The sequence below is a fragment of the Melozone crissalis genome, unplaced genomic scaffold, assembly GCF_028551555.1.
Source record: "Melozone crissalis strain CALT ecotype California unplaced genomic scaffold, PUWL_Pcris_2 ptg000013l_1, whole genome shotgun sequence".
NCBI classification, from domain to species: domain Eukaryota; kingdom Metazoa; phylum Chordata; class Aves; order Passeriformes; family Passerellidae; genus Melozone; species Melozone crissalis.
The window spans coordinates 42,801,895-42,815,165 of NW_026535791.1; the positions used below are offsets into that span (position 1 = coordinate 42,801,895).

The following is a 13,271-nucleotide window of genomic DNA, read 5'->3' on the forward strand; positions in this document are numbered from 1 at the left end:
GTCCCTTCTTCTAAGAAGAATCAGTCATTTACCTATTCTAAATTTGCAATTCAATACCTTCTATATTGCTTTTAATATTTATTTTTAACCATTTTTAAAAAGACCTGTAGTTGATTCCACAGCATTTTTTTCTTCAGCGTTTTGTTGCTTCACTTTAATTAAAATATGTGTGTAAAACTTCTTCTGCAGTCATTACAGTAGCTTTTCACATATGCACAAAGCAAAATATAACTGAGCATTTTTCCACCTTGGACAACATTAATATATTTCATTCTTTACCCCAAAGTAGTCATTTAGGGCTATGGCTTGAGGAAATTGAACCTGTTAATATATTAAAAGATAGCAATATGATAAGAGCATAACTTCAGATTTTCTTGGGACATTTTTGCTGGGGGTTTAACTAGCAGAACCTTTAATCTTGGATACTAATTCCCTCTGCCCCCTCTAGAGGTTCAATGCTTTTTCTAGTTTGTTTTGGTGTCTGTAGGCAGCTCTGCAGGGTTTTCATGGAGCCCAGCACTGCAGGTCCGCATCTCCTTGTTGATCTGCTGCTCCTTTCCAGCAGAATGTCAGTGCGTGCGTCTTTTCCCAATCTGTATGTTGTTTTAGCTCATCACTTCACAATTGTTTTCTTCTCACTGTGCATAAGGTTTTGTGCTCTCCCACTCTGCTGCTGAGCAAATGGAGCAAGAGAATTCCAATGACTGCAATTAGTGCAATGTGAGCACATGCAAAGAAGTTTGGCAGGTGTTTTTCTTCACATTTGTGGTAGATTTCCCTGGTGTTTGATGGAACAAAGGTATCAATTGGGAGTGTGAAATCCATTGTTTCCAGTACAGCATAGATTTATAATCTGGAGAGGAGCAAGGTTTTCTGGCAGAAGTTCCCTTGAAATATTTTCACTGCTATAGTGCAAGCTGTATGGGATCAGCTCCTTTGCTGTTGTAAATTAGCACAGCGCTGCTGAGATAACAAATGATGCTAAACTGCCCAACACCATATGCAGATCAGATCAAAAATCATTTGGCTTAGAAGAGAGGGTGAAATTCTTCATAGATTTATACTGCATGCATTTCCAACTGAAGTCAGATAGGATTGTACTGGAGGCATATATCAGCATAGGATTTGGCACAGGGCGTGTACTTGCATCATTGTGCCAGATTAGCACTGTAGGAAGAGACAGATTGTGAACCACGGGTGAGTCCAAAGCTGATCATGTCTCAAATGTAAGCTGTTAAAAATGCTGCTTCCCTAATACAAAATGTCATGAAAACAAACAGACGGGAGAAAAAGACCCTTCTAAATGCTGTATTTATTAAAACCATTTCCAAAAGCTTGTTTTTATCATATCTTGCCAGCTCCTTTGGCAAGATATGAGCTTCTGTTATTTACAAACAACTGGTTACTAATTTATAAATGCTTCATTAATATTTTATTTCACTTGTGTCTTAAAATCAAAAGGTTTTTAATAATACTTTATTATCATAAATTGTAAGTCCAAAATGAAAACAAAAATTATGAAGTACATAAAAATTAAACTAGTCTGGATTAAAATTTATTGATTCATAACCTAATAAATTCTCAAAATTTCAGAAGGAAACTGTAATGTAAAGATGGACAGAATTGACCAGCAGGATAGAGGATCTATGACTAAACTGTCACTATTTTCCATAAATCACATAATACCAAAAGACGTTATCAGTGATGAAGTGCTAATAAACAGCTTGTGTCATCATTCCTTTCTTTTCATGCCTGTATCACTTTCTTCCTCTCTCTGCCCTTAGTAGATCAGGGCTACTTGGAATTTCTAGAAGAAACCACCTAACTGGCTTCCTTCTCCTCTTCCTCCTTCTCTAGATTTTCATACTGTGCAAAGTTTGGGTAAAGTTGTTACCACTTGTATTAAATAGGGGACTTTAGCCCCTTTGTACTAGTTTGTGACAAGACATTTTTATTAGCTGCTGGTTTTTATTTTCTGCTGTTTAGACAATTCTAGAGAGGGGGAAACTTTGGAAAACAATGTATTTGAAAAATGGGTCTCCAGTAATTTCTGTTGCTTTTTGTCAATGAATTGATTTAAGGACTTATTTCCAATGTGATTAAAAATTATTTCTAACATTCTTCAGACGATTCTGCTTTAATATTTTGTCCTGTCGCATCTGTCAATGCAGCTTTTTATTGCACTCTTTGTTTTTCAACTAATTATCCTGGTAACTTGAAATGTTTTCCCTCTTGCTTGTCATCAGGTTTAAATCAAGCCCTGCATTTGTCATTCTGTCAGAAAACCAAGGTTTGAATGTTTACTTGAAAAAAACCAAACAGAATAAGAATATTGATGCTTTCAAAATGAAAATATCTAACGAGGTCAAACCTACACAAAGGCTTCTGTAAATTGAGGCATCAGTATAACATATTGATGGGCAGTCAGAAAATTTTTAGTTGAGTTGTCTTTTCAGTAAGATTAAAAAATGGTAATTTAAAATGTTAATCTTAAGATTTCTTTCTCAAGACCATGCATCTTCAATATCCACATTTTAATTTAGAGTTATTCTTGCCTAACCCACTCAGTAGTAAGCTTGAACAATTCAGAATATTTTGTGGCATCTCATTTCCGGAACAGGGCATTCCTTCAATGGGCACAGGCATGCTGTGGGAAAAAAAAAAATCAGTTTTGTTAGTAGATGTATGGTCATGAAGTATATGTGGTTTTAAAAGATACTGCTAAACCCAGAAGATTCTTAAATCTTGTTCCTGTCTTCAAACTGCATTTCCTAATACTTTTCAGGGTGTGTATTAGAAGTCCAGTTTTGAGGAATTCTCTCTTGACACCATCTGTCTATGCAACAACCTGTGTTTTTAGCTCAGCCCTGCCACCTCCCTGTGATAGCAGTGCTCCTTCGCCTCTCTGGGAGAGACAAGAATCACCTGAGGGGGATTAGGGTCTCCCAGGGCCAGCAGCAGTAGTGGACAAGTGGTTCCAGCATCCAGCACCAGCTCATTCTGCAGCCTTCCCTTAGATTTTCCAAGGGGCAAATCCTCCTTCCTGTCCACTGAGATCCATCTGTGAGCAGAGCTGGTGCAGGAGCCCTGATGGGTCACCAAGGCTTCCTAAACCCTTGCTGACCTTGCTTTGTGGTGTCTGCACTCTGATGTGATGTACTATCGCCCATAAGTGCTTACCATGGTGTTTCTGAAATGTCAGAGCTGTTAAGAGAATAGGAAAGGTTGTTCTTAAACTAGCCAGATAGTAAATATGTGTTTCCTTGTGTTTCAGATGCTGTCTCAAATTCCTGAAAGTTTCAGGCCTCTTTATCTTCGTAGTTGTCTGCTCTGTAAGTATTGAATTTTTAGTCTTCCCCTGGCCCCCATTTCTTTAGAATTAGCTCAAAATGAGCTATGATATTTTCTCTTAGCACACAGAAAATGTCTTGAGGGAAAAACTGACAATACTGTACAGAGCGTCATGCCTGGTTATAGTCCTATTTGGTGCACTTGTCACCTCTCAGGACAATGTGGTTGGGTAAGCAATTGGTTTGGAGGAAGCAGCTTAAGCCCAAATTTGTAGGTCCCTTAAGGATGCTTTTTGAATTCAGGATGTATCTTTTGATCCTGACACCTGAGAAATGCTCACAGGGAAACCTGTGCTTGGGAGGATGCTGCAGCAATGACAGCGCTTCACAGCGTCAAAGGCAGAAGCTGATGGGGAGATTGGCATCTCCTTCAGGTGGCCAAAGTGCTGCCCTCCCTTAGCAAAATCTTCAACTGAAAGTCTAGAGAAAAATTTTAAAAAGCTGGAGTTTATTTTTTAGTGGCTGTGAGGAATTCCTTTTGGGGTAGCAGGGCTTCTGTGCCAGGAAGAGAATAGATGACGCTCTGCATTTCCTCAGGTATGGGTGCTGCTCTCCAGACAGATCCTGAAGGTTGACCTAAGAGACATTCTGAAAAAGTGCATAAAATATGGGACTTTGGCTGTAAATTAACTGGAGGAATATTACTTACCCTTGTTAAGTGTTGGGGAATTTTGATCAGACATGGCTTGAAGGAAAAAAGGCCATGAAAATATACAGCTGATTGAAAAGTAAAAGGCAGCTGTAAACAGCAAAGTTCTCAGACACGTTCCTGTAAACAGCAAAGTTCTCAGGCTTGTTTTTTAATAACAAGTAAACACCTTGTCCTTGGATAGTGATGGGAAAGCAGAGTGACAAACATGGAGGCCTTGAGAACAGTTAATAACAGGATGAGAAAAACAAGTTTTGGTCTCAATAACAAACCACAGATATTGAAAACAAAAGGAGGAGTTGGTGTGTAATCTGTAGCCAATAATGAGCTCAGGTTTTGCAATATGTATGAACTTAATTAACACGATTATAAAAGTGTGCATGCTGGATCAATAAATCGGAGTTCGATGCTGATCAATAAGGATGTGGTCGGCTCCCTTCACTTCCTCAGTTAAGTATCCTAGAGATGCTTTTCAACTGTGGTGGAATTATACTTAAAAATACGGAAACAATCTCACAACTGAATGTGCTAAGAGTCTTTTAAAAGTATTTGAGAGAAGTTTAGCAGGTCTTTGGCAGTTTTTGTGTTACTAATGAGTGTTTATTCTATATTCTTCCCCTAGATTTTATTTGGCATTTATCCAGATCAAGGTATGCCCTGGCAGATGTTGGCTGTATCGCCTCTGGAAAGCTTCTGTATCCTTCTTTCATTGGTAAAAAAGGGATCTGACCTTTCATTGATAAAGCAGTTGAAAGGATGTGTGTTTCCTCTCTTGCACCCTGAGAGGACAGGGTGATCTCAGAGACTGGGCTGCATTTGGACTTGTCCTTGCCACTGGCCCGAGTACTCCCTCTCCAAGTTGTATTGACTGGCACCTGTCGGGCCAAGCAACTGTTCAGAAGAAGAAGCAACAGAACAACACCAAATAAAAATTAGTCATCATAGGTCAATACAGATCTGAATGTGAAAAGTCTTTGAGGCTTCAACATTCAGTTAGTAAACAAACAAAAAATTTTGTAAATTAGTTACATTTATTCTTCCCACTATATTTCTAGTTAAATCAGTCTGATCTGAAATCTTCTTGGCTCTTATTTCACTAGTGTTAAAAGAAGATGCACCTATAGATACGTTTCACAAGCTCCTGCAAGGTCCCTTGTTTTGAAAAGGTGCAGTAGGTTTTCATTTTTGAGATGCTCTGTTCTTCTATATAACTGGTCAGCTCCATAGCTTTGGGCAGGGAGAGTCCATTTTAAATAGATTTAATTATTAGCATTCTCACTGTCACCAATAATGACACTATATAATGCACTAATTAGTAGGGTAAATGAGGAAGGAAATGTTAGTGCTTTAGGGCAGTTTTAAATTAATTAATAAATAATTAATATTTCTTCTCCTTTCAGATTTGGGTTGGACCCATAGCTGCTGCATTGTACAAATCAGCTCTGCAACCAAATATTCCCTTTGTTTCAGGGAACTGCATTTGGGACTGGGATTTTAGACAAAGAGATGCTCCTGTATTTTGCATTTTACCTATCATGTCAGGACACTTTGAGACAAATAGCTGTCAGACAGTCAGAATATGGCATTTCCATTTCTTACTTGACAAACCCAAAGCTAGAGCTTTTTCGTTTGTGTAATGTGTCTTGAAAACTAGATATTCTGTCTACTGTCTGATGTCACAGAGCTGGGGAAAAGTGAAAGGCAAGCATTCAAGGAAAGCCAAGCTTCTTTTTCAAGATGATGTAGTAATTCGAGCAGAAGAATCAAGGAGAAAGACTGCCTCTCTAAAAGTTTTGTAAAAGGCACCAGCCACCCTGGATGTCCTCTTACTGTTTCTGGCAGTCTCCATTCGCTCAGCAGTAAGTTCGTGTGGTTGTCTTCCACTTTATTGCATAGTGAAAAAAGGATTCCCCTTCTTGGCTAGTCCTAAGTAATGTTAACCATTCAGCCAGCAGTGCTGAAGATGCAATTTCTGCTGACTGACAGATTGCAGTTCTCCCAATGGACTCTATGGGCTACTCTCTGAATGACCACAAAATTGTAATGGTAGGTTTGCAGGTGTGCTGCAGCAGTCTTTGCCACAAAGCCCTCGGAGGTTATCATATGAGACTTCGGGTGGAAAATCAGTATCTTAGCTCATATGATGCCAAAATTGCAAATGAGCAAACTTTACCTCTTGCTTCTGCCTCAAAAGCTGTTTAGAAGTATTGAATAGGTATTAACCACTTTTCTTTTTTTTTTTTTTTTTTTTTTTTTGAGCTCCTTCCTCACAGATCTGTTTATTTCCAGCAATGCCCAAGCGCACTGTTGTGAGTGTGCTCACATATGCAATGTATCTCCATACACTCAAAAAGACGAAACAAAGTGTGAAATATTTTTAAAAAACACTTTTGGACTTAAAAAATACTTTTGGACTTCATGTCCTTTGTCATCCTAGTGTCACCTAGATTTTTTTGGTTTTTTCTGCCATGCTCATGAAATCTCAGGTTTGCTTAGGGGCAGGACTTTCCTTCTCTGGTGCTGGGAGAGGCCTTCAATGGCTGGTGTGGAGATGACCTGCTTTTCAGATGAGATCTCTGGTTGTGTTGCTATACCTGTATCTCTGGTTTGGTTTTACTCTAGCAGTTTTTCTTCCCATTACCTTCTTTATTATTAGCACACATGTATCTCCCATGGCTTTGTCCATCCCCATGGGTACAAATCTGGCATGTAACACAGAGGTGTGCTGGCTGCAGATTCTGGAAACATCATCTTGCCCCCTGTGAATTAATAGAAGCTTTCTGAGTCTGCAATTTTGTGTGTGGTTGGTGTGTTTTCTTTTTTTAATACTGATTTCCACATAGGCACCAGGCAAAATTCAGTGATTTTAGTATAGCTTTTATTGGTAATATCTTTCTTTGAACATAAATTCTTGGGATTTATTAGTTTTTAAATTCTAACAGTCAGCTCTATAATACCAGAAAGAAGGAAGTTTATACTGAAGCCTGACTTGAGGACCCTTTCTGCAGGAAGCAAGATTCAATGTCACTGTTGATGTAAAATGTGTGAAGCATTTTCAGATCTTTTGTTCAAAGGCTGTATGTTAAGGGGAGAACATCTTTAGTTGTTAAGATGATAGAAGAAGAGTCTGAATAAATTTCAGCATTTCTTTGTTTAATTACATGTACCTATTCTAAGACATGAACATTCTTATTTTTTCTTAACTCTTTGGCCATTCAGACCTTCAGGAAATGTCTCTCCATTAACTGGGTGATCAAAGAGTGAATGAGAAATATTCTTGTTCTTCACAACTTACATACATTTTCAGACTTGAAAATTTTTCCGAAGTACTAAATATACTTTGTGTTCATTCTTTTGTTTCTAATAACTACTGCCCTGATCTAAGCAAATTTTAAGCTTTTGTCCAGCAATAGGGAATGGACAACTGGAGCAGAACTAGACACTCACTTTTTGACTTGAACTAGGTTTTATGAAATTAAAAAGTCATTGAGATTCATCATGCTTTTAAGGAATTATGCAAACTGAGAAAAGTCTGTCTCCCTGATACAGTGCCTTCTTTCTTTCTTTGTATCTCATACAGTTATAGCTATTTCTACACTTCTCAATAGTAGAAATATTTTATTTTTCAAAAAATGGTAAGTCTTCAACTCATTTCTGAGCAATGGATCTCACACCTACCTCACTGAAGTGTGAATTTCTGTCTTTACTCTGCCCCTCAGTAACAACCTTTTTTTCCCTCGCAACATTTGTACTTGCAGCCAGTCATGTTATAGGTGAGGAAAGGTTAGATCAGTGTGAGCAAAGCAATTTCATTTTGCTTTTTCAGACTGATTGTCAGAAATTACCTGGAGAGTGGGCTGTAAGTTCTTCCTGAGTCTGGCCAAGGATGTTGCATTTTGGTAAATATGTTTTAAAGTCCTTCAGTCCTGATCTGACTATCTGATTGTTTAGGTGTTTGATATCTCCCCAGTTAAATTTTTTGAGCAAAAGATGCCATTTTGAAAATTATGTATTTTCACAGCACCCAGCATAGAGAGTTTCTTACTCACTTGCTCTTTATGTTCAAAATAAAACTCAATAATAAAAGTACATAACCTGAAGTCACATCTGAATGTGTATGTGCTTATTCCAGATCAGACAAAACCAGAGATACCAAACTGACTAGACAGGGGCCATTTTCGTGGCTGTATTTCTATTCTTTCCATGAAAGATTTTATCACTTCCAGTCCAGAATTAAGATCTCAAATTTAGAAAGTAGAAGTTGTATATCAATAGCAAAAATATGTTAAATTTTAAATCATAGGCTAGATTTTGCTTTTCTTTGGATTCAGTAGAACTATTTAGAACAATTCCACATATGGATGAGCAGTCTCTGGACAAGCAGACTTAAGACTCCTTATTATCAAATTCCTTACTGAATTTGTATGAGTTTGAATGATTTCTTAATGAATTTATGTTATTGGTGCAACTGTTGGAGCAAGGAAAGGTCACTAGAAAACTTGCAATCATGCCATGACCATTAGTGACATGGAAAAGAATATTTCCCACTCCCTGTGCAAAAGGTGTGTATATAGAAAGAAGGATTGTAAAGCAAGGAATATAGTTATATTTTAGCAGAATTTTCAGCTTCCTTGAAGGTTCTTCTCCAGGGAGCATAAATAGATGTAATTAATTACAAAACCTCTCTAATCCCTTTAATTCTTTTCCCCCTTTGAATATTTTCTTATTTTGTAACTCTAGTTCTCTGCTGGCAGACTCTCCTCCATAATTTTTCCTTGCAGAAAGCATTCAAAAATTGTTTCTGTTTTCGATGTTGTTGGAAATGTACTAAGCATTTAGGCCTGCAGGCAATGTTCAAGCTGTTAAATAGATGAATGAAGACCAGGACCATGTGCAGAGGCAGCGAAGAAACAGAACCTCAAGACACAATTGATAAAATGGTGTAGAAATTAGTTTGTTACAAAACTTCTCAAACTGATGGAACAGAGAGAGAGGATGTATACACTGTAGACAATAATGAATCTGGATTACTTGCACTCCAAAAAGGAGGAAAATAAAAAGTTCATAGAGCATTCATCAGATGGGGAAGCCAATAGGGACAGAGAAGTGTGTGGTTTAACTTGTTATGTTATGAAGAGATGATGTAGAAAAATCCTCACCAGAAATGAGAACAGGGATACGAAATGAAAAAAAGAAAAGCACAAATACTAATACAGAAATAACACCAGTTAAGGACAATGCAAAAATGGACACTAAGATCCAGGGAAAAGGCCTTCTTTAAAATGGTGATATCCTAGAGAAACTAGCATAAGTGACCTGGTGATAAATCAGGATAAATGGTGTATAACTACCTCAGAAACTTGAAAAGTAATGCATAGACATAGAATTCTCAAGGTCCATTCTACAGTATGCAGAATAGGATATACAAATAGATATTAAAGAAAGCATAAAGTCAGCCATCTGTGTGCAAATTTAACAGAGAATCTCTGTCAAACAGGGCTTTTTGGCTGCCTCTGTACATTTTGAAATAATTACATGATGGAGGGTAGAGCAGGGACTCGGTATTTTGGGGACTGACTCAGCTACTCCTGAGTTAGTCATCCTAGCCTCTCTTTACAGTTAATAGAGAGAATGGATGTTCCTCGTGAGCAGTTATTCTCATCTTCATGTGGTAGTCCAAAATGAAGCCATGAATTCCATCTTAGAAGTGCCCTTTCATCACTGATTTTAGGGAAGCAACCATCAGATGCAAATGTCCAAAGTACAGGAGCAGGAACTGTGGTGAATGAATACCAGTTTAAATGTTCAGCCACTGCATCCCATTCCATCATGTTGTCTACATAGGCCACATAAAAATAAAGTAACATGAGGTGACTGTCACACACTCCTCAAAACCTCATCAGAAAACCAGGATCAGAAAACCAGGATCAGGAAACACAACTCTTGGTTCTGCTGGGAGCAGCCGACCTGCTCTGGTGCCAGGTGTAAATACAGACAGCCACAGTGTAATGCTTCACAGAGCAAACACAAACCCAAATCCCTTGACGGGCTAATTCACAGCAATAATGTGATTTTAAGAATAGAACAATATCAAAATGAAGCCGTTTAGCTGAAGTGAAATAAAAAATATCAGATCTGTCTGTAAACCTCCCCAGGGAGATTTTTGCTTTAAAGGGAGACACTGGAGGACACATTACAAAAGAAAAATTCAGGAAAGGAAAAGCATGCTTAAATTGCAGAATAAAAGGGAATATTAGAAGAAAAAAAGAGAGTTTTCCCAAAAGTTGTCCATATCTGAATGATTAAAATTTAGACGAAATCACATTCTGGCAATTTAAGGGAAATATAAAAACAAGGTAAGGCAGAACAAAAATATTCTGAGGTGCAGCTTGATAAAAAAATATATTTTTTCATGGAAGCATGTCTGAAGTTTTCTTCTGGTTTATTATGATTCCACCTTTCATAAAGGCTGTGATCTGCTGCAGTGTAACAATGGAATTATGACAGAGTCCCTAAATATTGTTTGGAAAGAGATAACTCTGATGGGATTTAAGAGCCTCAATGCAGACTGGTGAATGATGTTCTGCTGCACTTGAAATCAAAGGAGAACCTTTCTCCCTTTTTTTTCCTATGGCTCTTTATAGTGGGTTTATCGGTGTACAGAATGGAATGGAAAAAGTATCCTTATCTGTAGAGGAAAAGAAGAAATCAACCACCTTTCTTGAAAATAAGGTTTAATTTTAGACATCCTTTCTAATAGCTCCTGAATGTGTCATCTAGGTAATTACAGGATTTATTTTAAAAGTATTGCTTAAAAGGAAGCTGCCATAATTATATGCACCTGAAGCTTTTCAAGACCTAAGTGGCTACATGCCTGGTGAAAAACTGACTATTAAAAGTTGTCCCAAATTGTAGGGTTAATGACTTCAGGTGAGCAGACCTTTTAGAAGTTTTAATTAATGTCTTTAGTTAAAGATATGGATATAGGTCCCATGGAGACTCCTATTATATATCAACTAGTGACACAGAAAAACTGTGATGCCAAATTGTATTTAAAACTTTCAGAAACAGAAGAGAACTGTTGTCATTTTTGTTTATGTTTGCTAAGGGTTGTGAGTGTAAATTCTTTGGACTGGACTTGGCTCCTGATTTGTTACATGTGAGATAATTTTTTTTATCCTTTCCTGTGTGATTCCTTCAAGCAAAGCTTAAGCTTGGGACCTTAATTCTTTAATAATGACATGTGAGTGTCACTGGTGGTGTTTGCTCAGCTTGCCTTGCTAAGCAGGGTGACATTTTTATTACTTTGAATGCATTGGCTGCCCACCTGGTACCAGATCTAGGGTGGATTTTTGTTTTTTTGGTTACTGTGAGAGATTACTCTTTTCTAGATCCCAAAGGACCTCATAATCTCCCAAATCTTTCCCCATTAGACACTGACTTAACATGGATGATCTTCCCTGGGGGTCACTGGAAGCAGGACAGAGCACAGCACTGCCCTGAGTCCTCTAACTTCTTGAGTTTTTTCTTTTCCTGTCAAAGTCTCTTAGTTTTGAGGGCTACAAAGCATCTTTTTGGGAAAATTCTATTGGTGAGAATATGATCAGGTACATTTTACTCTCTCTTTGTAGTATACTCAATAAAATATTAGATGTTAGAACCTTAAGATGTTCAAGCATGTGATCAAGTCTCATGATTTCAATGGAACATGTGTGTGTAAAACTAAGGAGTTATTTTTGTTTGTTAGCTTTTTTTTGGTTTTTTTTGGTTATGCCTTATCTTTCTACCTGTCACAGACAGGAGCAAAACAATTACAATATTGCTCTGTTACAGTTTCAAACAAACTGTGGAGGGTTAAAAATCTTGGGCTTCCCTTATCTCCTCTCCTTCCCACCCACCAAGCCACAGGGATGATTTTTTCAACCATGCCAGAAGTGGACTATTACAACACTAGGTTTAAAAAGCCCTAGATATATTGGAACTAATAGAACTAGACTTCCAATGGATTTGTGGATCATGGTTGGCTGATCTTTCAATTATACTAGACTAGGAGTGTAGTTTGACCATATCTTATGTGAGATACCTCAAGAAAAAGAAGCAGATGAGGGAGCTGAGCGTGATAGAGTCTGTGAGTACTTCAGCTGAAGGAGGTTGAAAATATCTTTCAGATATTTGTAACATTGTGAGCAAAACTTTGACCAAAAAGCAAATAATCAGGTGAAATCCTCTGCAGTTTCTACACTGTTTTCACCAGTACAAGTTCTGGGATGTTTAAATTGCTGAGCTAATGGTGCTGCCTTTCATTAGTACAAGTACTTACAGAGCCTTACTTCTCTGTCTCTCTGTGTATTTCTGTATGCTATTTTAAATCTTTGATACATCAGGTAAAAGCACTGGTAATCCCAAAAGTCACTAGGGAAGATAATTGTTCTAACTTTTAACTCTTATTTTATTAGGAAACTTGGTCAAAACAGTACTACTTGGTGAGAAAGTAGACATCGGTTTTGTTTTTTTCAAAATTCCTGAAATTTAGCTGAAGAATGTATTTTTTCAACATAAATTGACTAATTTTTTTCCTGGAATTTGTATAGCCTACACAGCCTATACTATTTTTACTGGAAATTTGCACCTTAACAACTTTATTAATAGCTATGAATCTGACTGACTTTCATGATTCTGCTCTGTTAAAGTTAGACATAGGAGGCCCATTTGGGGCACAGGTTGTTGATGAGCAAACAGAGGAATACATCGTTGTACAAATCAGCCAGAGTGAAGACACGGGATCAAGGAGGAGGTACCAGCAGCAGGTGATAGTCTTTAAACTCTCTTTCACTTTTTTTGAGATGTGTTTTATCATTTATTTCCATCACTACTGTGTGGATTAAGTGGCCATGCTTCTTCTTGTTGCAAAGTGTTTCACTATCAGCATTAGAAAACTTACTGTAATTAAAGTTGCATTTCCTTTTGACTTATAAGGCTTCTCTGGGCCTCCTGCTTCAAAATTTTGTTCTCTATATTCAATGCAAAATGTGTTTTGGCATCGTCCCTCTGGAGGACATCCTGGAGGTGTCTCTCACTTCATTGATTGAGTATGAGGATGAGTTAATTTGATTAAACCTGAGCACCCCTAACAAACCTAATCAGGGAGAACTGATTTAGGCTGATTTTATTCCTGACCCACAAAAAACCACAAAAATTGTCAGAAGAGAGAAAAATAGGAATAAAACCCTGTATCAGAGACATATCACTATCACTGACTTCTGCTAATATTG

General features: G+C 37.6%; 1 protein-coding gene across 1 annotated transcript in view; it reads left to right on the top strand.

The window, feature by feature from the left end:
* OCA2 (OCA2 melanosomal transmembrane protein) overlaps positions 1-13,271 on the top strand; it is a 158,041-nt gene that overhangs the window by 22,719 nt on the left and 122,051 nt on the right. Inside the window, exons 4-6 of the mRNA XM_054271957.1 lie at positions 3,275-3,332; positions 4,622-4,694; positions 12,649-12,806. Of these exons, the coding sequence (XP_054127932.1) occupies positions 3,275-3,332; positions 4,622-4,694; positions 12,649-12,806 (289 nt within the window). The remainder of the gene's footprint in view (positions 1-3,274; positions 3,333-4,621; positions 4,695-12,648; positions 12,807-13,271) is intronic.